The sequence below is a fragment of the Mastomys coucha genome, unplaced genomic scaffold (assembly GCF_008632895.1).
Source record: "Mastomys coucha isolate ucsf_1 unplaced genomic scaffold, UCSF_Mcou_1 pScaffold5, whole genome shotgun sequence".
NCBI classification, from domain to species: Eukaryota; Metazoa; Chordata; class Mammalia; order Rodentia; family Muridae; genus Mastomys; species Mastomys coucha.
In genome coordinates this window covers 102,840,230-102,849,507 of record NW_022196911.1, presented here as the reverse complement: position 1 = coordinate 102,849,507, position 9,278 = coordinate 102,840,230, and the positions used below count along the sequence as shown (strand labels likewise).

Sequence of the window (9,278 nt, the reverse complement as noted above, 5' to 3'; positions counted from 1 at the left end):
TGATCTACAGAGTGAGTTCCAAGACAGCCAGGGCTACACAGAGAAACCCTGTCTGGAAAAACCAAAAAGAAAAAAGAAAAAAGAAGTCCCATAAAGACACAAAGCTGGGGAAGACTCCCAGTCTTTCTTTCTTTTTTTTTTTTAAAGATTTATTTATTAATTATATGTAAGTACACTGTAGCTGTCTTCAGACACACCAGAAGACAGGGCGTCAGATCTCATTATGGATGGTTGTGAGCCACCATGTGGTTGCTGGGATTTGAACTCATGACCTTTGGAAGAGCAGTTGGTGCTCTTAACTGCTGAGCCATCTCTCCAGCCCCTCCTGGTCTTTCATACACGTGCATACACAATCCTTCCAACACATGCAACCACATGCATATATACCTCGAAAACATACACACACACATACATACATACATACATACATACATACATACATACATACATACAAAAACTCAGGACCAGCAAGGAAGTGGCCTGAGGAAGAACAAGAGATTGACTGCACAGACAGATGCTATCACTGTGCAGGAGGTAGTGGGTCCCAGCAATGGATGGTGTCTAAGTGTACTTCTGAGACCCATCACAGCCTACAGCCAGGATTGGGGAGCCAGAGTCCCCACAGTTCTTGCTGGAGTAACTGCTTGGGTGGCTGTGGAGTTTGAGGATGAGATCTGGTTTGGCTAGGTTAAGTCTAAGATGTCAGTGAGACACCCAAGAGAAGGAAGCCCTGAGTCTGGAGCTCAGGGGCAAGCCTGTGTAGGCCATGATACACGAAACTGTAGAGTGTTCCGTACCAGCTGTCACTGGTCCAGCTTGGAATATCCTCCTATCGCTGAGCCCTGGGCTTGGCAACCCAGGTAACAGCTTTCTTCTTCCTAAACGATTGTGAGGTAAGGGAAGGTGTTAGTTAGCTTGATGGTAGGATGACAAGATCAGGGCAGCCCACCCCTTCCTTTCTGTTCTGAATGCGCCCCCCCCACACACACACACACACTGGTGGGTGAAGACTGAGGGCAGAAGGCACAGGGGACCAATTCCCTGCCCTCTGTCTATGCAGAACATCCTCAAGTCCCCTGCCACCCTGGGCTCTGACACCAGGTTGGATCGATCCTCCCGAAGTGGTCAAGGCCCTGGTTTGGGCAGTCAAAAGTCTGAGGGTTGTGCATGATACCTGTGGGAGCGCACGTGGGTTGTGCATGATACCTGTGGGAGCGCACGTGTGTGCACTGGGACTTAAGAAAGCTGAAGAGGGAAGAAGGAAGCAGCATTGCTGCCCCTGGGAAACGCTTCATTTCCCTTTTGTTTGGAGTGTGTCCTTGTATCTGGTGTTCTTTAGCGGTCTTGAGGGTGTGGAGGGATTGTATAGAGGAAGTGTGGCAGTTCCTAGAATAGGGTGGGACCATGGCAATTGCCTCTGGCTTCCCTCGCTAAACTCTGCATCTGTCTCTTGCAGCCAAGCTATCAGTCACATTTCCCAGCTTGCACTAGTTGCCGGGTGCCCAGCCAGGCTCTGGGGAAGATTCTAGAATAAAGGTCATTTGGGTAGCAAGAGGAACTTAGAGGATACAAGTTGTGTTTACTTATCCCCACCTCTCCTCCTTGTAGAAGGACAGTGAGGAACTCAGGTGTGGATCCCTGGTACTGGCCCCTGGTCCTCCTCCAAGCAGGGACTAGGGCATTGCTAGGTGAAGGAAGAAGGGCCTTGTGGGTTCAAGGCCAATGATGACTAAACATGAACTGGTGCCTGCCAGCCTGGTCCCCTGTTCTCAAGGTCTCTCATCCTTCACAGTTGGAGGAGGCCCCGTCCAGATCTAGCCCTCCCTGGCTGGCAGCTAACCAAGTGGTCACTAGGGATGGAGGAGGGTGGGAAGGAACTCATTAAATCCCCATTTGCTGTCTGTTTGCTCCTATGTAAATCCTGGGAAAACCCCATGACGTTGGAGCCAACTCTCTCTGTTAGCACAGAGAAAAACAGAAACCAAAATAGAGACCCATCAGGAAACACCTCTGACAAGCAGAGACAAACAGCCTCCGGGCCTGGGCTAGTCATTAGCAGGCAGCTGCTGCCAAGGGGACATAAGAGGAGGAAGGGCAGGCTGTGTGCAGCTGCACCCTGCTCCTCCCCCATCCCCTAACCCCTCTTAGTGAGCTGAGCAAAAGCAGGGGCAACCATAGACCAGGCAGCTCAGTCTAGAAGTGGAAGCCATCCCTTCCTGACTTGAGGTAGACGCAGACTGAAGCCACTGAGGTCCAAAGAATATTAAACTGTTGCCAAGGAGACCAGAGAGGTACCTGGAACAGTAGAGTTCACGAGATGTCCAGACTAACCCTACCCAATTCATTCCCTTCCTGTCCTAGCTCCATGTTAGGATAGGGCAGAGGAACAGCTAGCCTTGCTTCCCATGGAGGACATCTTATAGCAGTCACCACACAGTTATTTTTAGCTCTGTGTGGAGGTGTATATTTGTGTTGTGTGTATGTTGTGTGTGTGTTGTGGTGTGTGTGTGTGTTGTGTGTGTGTTAGGGTACACGTGTCCCTGAGCACATGCAGAAGTCACAGACTCTGATTTGTGTCAGATGTCATACTCTGTCACTCACTACCTTACTCTTCTGAGACAGTCTCCTGCTGATCCTAGATCTAGGCTGGCATCCAGCAAGCCCTAGCAGTCAGTCCTCTTATCTCTGCCCCTAACAGTTGCTGGAGTTATGGGTGCCTACAGCTCTGCCCCAAACTGTCTTGGATTTGACTTCAGGATTCCAGCTCAGGTTTCAGCTCTGACATGTGTACAGCAAGTGCTCTTATCCACTGAGCCATCTCCCATCCCTGTGGTATTTGTTTGTTGTTTGTTTGTTTGCACTGGGGCTTGTACCCAGAGCCTTGTACATGCTGAGCTAGTGTTGTATCACTGAACCACATCTTCTGCTCATTAACACTCTTTGCACTTCTATCTTCTCTGAAGCCTAGAGCGCCTGAAAGCTTGGATCAGATCCACATTTTATTCTCTAGTGGCTGAGGCCACATAGATGTGGACAGTCGTTGAATGGGTCTCTTGGCATATAGAAGGCCTCTTAGCAGGTTTGGAGATGCCTGGAGTTTCGGTTTCTGCTTGCATGGGATCCCGCTGTTTCTCAATAGTTCTCTGGGCAGATGTCTTTACACTGGGGAACAGCCATCTCAGCTACTCTACTGAACTCCAACTCTTGCCTTGAGGCGTCAGTTTAATTCCTTCTGCAACACTGGCATCATTCTGGGGGCCCCAAGTTCTCTGATGTGGACCACTCCTGGTCTTTCTCTGTCATACAGGATTTATACAACCACCAACATCCAGTGTCTAATGAGGAACCTATACTTTAGTCCACAGCCTATCTGCCATTCCCCCAGCTTCGGGCTCCTTATTACATAGACAGGAAATTTCAGGAAGGGACTGACTGTGCCTTGACCTTCTGAAGTCCGAGGTCAGCGGTGCTTCTGGGCATGGACTGGTGTTTCACTAACCCTGCAGACTATGCTAGGATTGCAAAGTCTAACTGGAAGACTATGCAAAGCCTGAGCAGTGGGGTAGGGTGGGGTGAAGTGGAGTGGGGTGGGGCATAGCTGACACTTTGCTCTATAAGACCTTGGGAATCCACCAGGGCAGAGAACTGTGGGAACAAAGAAAGTAACCATGCTTGGGGTAAATGTCACCAAGCTGCTCTGAGGTCACAAGAGCCCGTGTAACTGCCCAGGACGCAGAGAACGCACACATTGGAGGTGTATATGCATACGGTGTTGGGGTGATAGCTGTTCAGAGTCTTGGAGAAGTCGGGTAAGAGATGGACAGTGTCAGCAATGGAAGGGCTCAGGATCCAGAGAAAGGAAGAGGTCACTTTAGGAGCAGCCTCACAGCAAAGTGAGAAAGTATCTTTGGTGTACTTAGGATCCATGTTGGTCCCCAGGCATCTGCAATGAGAACAGCAGGTAGCAAGACATCTCAGGCTATCTGAGGGAGATAGGCAGAGGAGGGGGCCATCCCAAACCCATCCTGCTGTGTGCAAGAAGACTTCCTGGTATCTCCTGCAAGTACCAGGAACCTAGGGTGTATTCTGGTTTTGTCCTGCTCTCTGGGTATATGTATGCATATACTCATTCCCTCTGTGAGTGAGTCTGGATACTGTGTACAAGTGTGTGGACATGAGATACATGTCCGTATGTATCGTGTGTGCATACTCTGTGTGAGTGTACACAACACCTGTATATACACATCCTTGAACATATTTCAATATGAAGTAAACAAGTAGCTTTGCCTTCTATTCTGAAGGTCTAGCCCAAAGAATTATGACACTGGCTACAGGTTCAAGACCATGCAGAACTCTAAAAACACCCATGTACCTAGGTGTAATGGTGCAGGTCTATAATCTCAGGACTTGGGCAGTGAAGGCTGGGGGATCCGGAGTTCAAGGCCATCCTGGGCTACATGAAACTGTCTCAAGCAACAATAACAGAACAAACAGAAAACAACACAGAATAACGTAATGCTAGGACAGGCCCCAGCATGCTTCACTTAGAATCTGTAGTGAGCCTAGGTGTTGACATGAAAGGCAGCCAGCTCAGTAAGCTCTATCTGCGAGTGGCCATTGTCTCAGCTGATCTATATGGCTGCTGCTGATGCCAGCCTCCAACCCAGACCTCAGGATCCAATTCTAATTCTTGAGATCCAGCCTCCCGGGTGGTCGTGAGGCTGTACATAGCTGGGCCCTGATAGGCAGGTCCTGACAGAGCAGCCGGCACAGGGTCTCCGTGGCAGGGAAAAGGAGGGTGAGGTCACTGGGATAGGGACTTTGGGTCTGTGCAGAGTCTTCCTGTAGCCACGCTCTTCACACCATGGCCTGTTGACCGACTTGGGTCTCAAGGATCCTTGGGTTAGGTCTGAACTTGTGAAGCTGGGGGATGATGATGTACTTTGTGTGATGCTTCTGGATGGGGCAGTGTTGGGTGTCGGGTAGGTACAGCAGTGGACTAGCCTGGGGCTCCAAGGCAGCTACTGACCTGTGCCTGGTTCCCTTTCCAGCTCTGGAAACAAGAGCCACAGAGACGGTGTACAGTGAAATCCGGAAGGTCGACCCTAGTGAGTGAGGGGCCCCTGATTCCCAGAGTGGGAGGGCCTGTGCTAGAATCACTAATGGGGCCTTGAGAGCGGGCAGAGGGAGGGGGAAACCAAAAACATCAATTCTTTTTTTTTTTCTCCCATTTTGTTTTGTTTTTTGTTTGTTTGTTTGTTTGTTTTTTGAGATAGGGTTTCTCTATGTAGCCCTGGCTGTCCTGGAACTCACTCTGTAGACCAGGCTGGCCTCGAACTCAGAAGTCCGCCTGCTTCTGCCTCCCAAGTGCTGGGATTAAAGGCGTGTGCCACCATTGCCCAGCTCAGCCTTTTCTTAGAGGACCCGGATTACATGCCTAAGGTTGACATCACCCACAGTGGGCTGAGCACCCCACATCAATCATTAATCAAGAAAATGTTTGGCCAGACATAGAGAAACCCTGTCTCGAAAAACCAAAATAAATAAATAAATAAATAAATGCTTATATATAATAATAATAAATCTTTTTAAAAAAAAAAGATCTGTCAAAACTTAGATTGATTGATCCACTCCCAGCCATTAATGTCTGAGTCCTTTAGGTTGAAGAATTTACATTTCTTTCTTCCTTTTTTTTTAAAAGATTTTATTTAAGTATATTAGTACACTGCCTCCCAAGGGCTGGGATCAAAGGTGTGCGCCACCACCGCCCAGCTCTCACCCAGCTCGCGCTCAGCCTTTTCATCTGTCAAACAAGGAGACTGAACTAGCCAGCAGGTTTAAGTTCTCTAGTAATTGTAACACTTCAAGAATCCCAGGGTTGCAGTGGCAAGAAGTGGGCATGGTGGCATCTCACCACCTAAACTAATAAATAAATGGAATAAAAATAAATAAGTGCCTGGCGGTGGTGGCGCACGCCTTTAATACCAGTGTTCCTGAGGCAGAGGCAGGCGGATCTCTGGGTTTGAAGCCTGCTGGGGAAATAGACAGCCATAGCAACACAGAGAAATCCAGTCTTGAAAAAGATAAACAAATTTAAAAAGAATAAATAAGGCAGGCATGGTAGAGCTCACTTTTAATTTTAGTACTCAGGAGGTGGATCTCTGTGGGTTCAAGTCTAGCCAGGTCTATAAAAGCATTTCAGACTCATCAAAGTCACTAAGCCGAACCAGTTAATTAACTAATTAAGAAAAATCATTTCAGGTTCCTGGCATTTGGAAATGGAGACCATCTCCTCAGTCTTGGCCCCTCTAGCTCTGTCCACAGGGACCTGTGGGGTATAGACACTTTAAGGGTTAAGCCAAGTCTAATCCTCAACTCATCTTCGTTTCTCTGGAGTTCACACTGGCCAGAATCCAGCCTGGACGGTTCTTAGTGCCATTGGAATGGAAAGCACCATAGCAGAGCTCCCTGGCTTTGGCTCTGGTCTCATCAGACAGATGGACGGAGTGACCCTGGCATAGGAACTACTGTAAGAGTAGCCAGAGAGCTGGGCGGTGGTGGCGTACGCCTTTAATCCCAGCACTTGGGAGGCAGAGGCAGGCAGATTTCTGAGTTCGAGGCCAGCCTGGTCTACAGAGTGAGTTCCAGGACAGCCAAGGCTACACAGAGAAACCCTGTTTCGAAAGAGTAGCCAGAGAGCAGTGGTGGCTGAGGACAGCCATGACAGGATACGCCATCAAGAAAGAACCTAACCTGGGCATTGTGGCACTTGAGAGGCTGAGGCAGGAGGATTGCTGCAAGTCTAAGGCCAGACTGGGCCAGGGTTAGACCCTGTATCTATTTAAATTAAGGAGGGGAGGCCTCTCAACTCGAAGCCACCATGTCTAAGGATAGAACACTCTCTGGTCACTGAGACTCGGGCTTGATCTTGGCCTTTTCCTGCTCCTAGAACTCTGAGCAATAAATTTCCGTTGTTTCTACAATCAAAAAGGAAAAAATGGGAGTGGGGGTGGGGGTGGGGTCCTGGCTAAGTCCCCTCCGAAGGGAGAGAAGAACACTTGAAAGTTGGTTTCCCACCCATCCTGTGTGGCCCAAAGCCAGCCGGGCCAGCAGGTACTGCCAGGGTGGCACTTCCTGCTTGAACATGCAGGAGGGGAATGCCACGCCCCACCATGTCTTACCCACCAAAGAAACAATCTCCAAGTGGATACAGACTTGCCTGCCATCAGTACTGCCTTCGCCCATGCAGAGTTTTAACATTTCCTGTTTTGTTTCTGGTTATGGAGAACATGGGCTGAGTCTGGGGGAAGCCAGAGCAAGAGGCTCTTCTCTCCTGTGGAGACCTGGGCCAGGAGATGCTGTCATGGCCTCCCTCGTGTGTAGAGGCTGACAGAGTGGCTGCTCTGTGCCTGGGCTGATGTACAGATTTTTCGAGAGGCCAACTGCCTTTGTCCTAGCTAGAATAGAAGAGGGGCCCCTTAGGGACAGTAGTGGTTCCTGTTCCCTCTGACTAGGAACAATGGAATAGTATATGACAGGGTCTGAAAGAGAGCTAGAGTTGGGGAAAGCAGCTTTTTATTTGCTGTTTGGTGACAGAACCTGGAACCCTTGTGCCTTGCAGCTTGAGCGCTGGATTCACAGAGGGAGCCACCATACAAGGCTCAAAGTTCTTTTTTTTGTTTCTTGGTTTTGTCTTCTATCTTTCTCTTTCTCCTCCTCCTTTCCCACCTCTTCTTCCTCTGTCTCTCTCTCCCCCTCCCCCCAGGATGACCTTGACCTTCTGATCTTCCTGCCACCACCTCCCCAAGGCCAGGCTTTCCAGGCCTGTGCCCCCACACTCATTTATATGAAACTGGGGGTCAAACCCAGGGCTCCATGCATTCCAGGCAAGCGCTTTGCCAGCTGGACTGCAGCCTTCTTCTTGGTTTTCTCACCATGACCTTTACCATCTGTAAGAGCAGCCACCGACTCCTAACACTCCCTGCCCCTACCTCTGCCTTGCCCCCAGCACCACATGGGAACCTTTTTCTCAGAGAGCAGGTAGGGTATCCATTGCTGCTGTTTCCACAAGACCTGGAGAATCAACTCCAACACAGAGTCACCGGGATGGGCAGGAGTCTACACTGGCCCCTGGCCTTCCATCTGATGGTGAAGTACGCCCCCCATTGATGCGGACAATGATGTGTCCCTCCCATTGATGCAGACATTGATGTGACCCTTCCATTGATGCAGACAGTGATGTGACCCTTCCATGCAGAGCTCCCTGTTCACTGCTCTCTCACTCTCTCCACTTCCAGGCTTTTGGCAGAGGCCATGGGCACAACGGTGGCCTGGCAGGGCAGCCAGGCACAGTGTGCATTCTGACAAAAGAATGAGTCAAGATGAGCCTCACTGGAAAAGGGAAATTGCTGGCTCTGCCCTCAGTTTGGCCATAAATGCCAAGAGCCTGAATTATCCTCATGCCTCTTCCTCTTCCTCCTCCTCCTTTTCCTCTTCCTCCTCCACTTCTTCCTTCTCTTCCTCCTCCTCCGGCCTCACTCCCAGGAATGGGCAGACAGTATAAAATCAACTATAGGAATAGGTTTGCTGCCAAAGATATTGGCGACATAATTTATAATGTCTATAATATCTAGCAAAAACCTAGAAAGAACTTCTTTTGTTCTTAACTTCAGTTTATGTGTATGGGGGTTCTGACTGTATGCATGTCTGTGTACCATGTGTGTGCCTGGTGCCTGAAGAGGCCAGCAGAAGGTGTCACATGCCCTAAGACTAAAATTATAGACAGTTGTAAACCACCATGTAGGTACTGGAAATCAAACCCAGGTCCTCTGAAAGGGTAGCCAGAGTCCTTAACCACTGAGCCATCTCTCCAGCCCAGAACCTAATTTTTTTGGAGGGTGGGGGTGGAGGAGTGGGGGTTCAAGACAGGGTTTCTCTGTGTAGCCATGGCTGTTCTGGAACTCACTCTGTAGACCAGGCCGGCCTCGAACTCAGAAATCCGCCTGCCTCTGCCTCCCAAGTGCTGGGATCAAAGGCATGTGCCACCACCACCCGGCAGAACCTAACTTTTTTAAAGTCAGGAACCCGGTGAAGCAATCAGCTATGTAGTCACTTAACTTGACAGTGTAGCTACTTGGACAGTTGTGTTTGAGAAAGTCCGTGAAGGTTCTTATAAGACCACATTGCATGAAAGGACAGGATAGAACATGTCACGGGCCCTGTTGTCCTCACTTCTCCTGCCCCCCCCCAACAGTCCACTCAGAACACCGCTGGGGAAC

General features: G+C 49.5%; 1 protein-coding gene across 5 annotated transcripts in view; it reads left to right on the top strand.

The window, feature by feature from the left end:
• Positions 1–9,278, top strand: part of Pecam1 (platelet and endothelial cell adhesion molecule 1) — a 93,313-nt gene that overhangs the window by 75,030 nt on the left and 9,005 nt on the right. For 4 of the 5 annotated variants that reach the window (XM_031350980.1, XM_031350979.1, XM_031350982.1 and 1 more), the window contains exon 15: positions 5,052–5,108. The exons of the other annotated variant lie outside the window; for it this stretch is intronic. In XM_031350980.1, the coding sequence (XP_031206840.1) occupies positions 5,052–5,108 (57 nt within the window). The remainder of the gene's footprint in view (positions 1–5,051; positions 5,109–9,278) is intronic. 5 annotated transcript variants of the gene reach the window in all.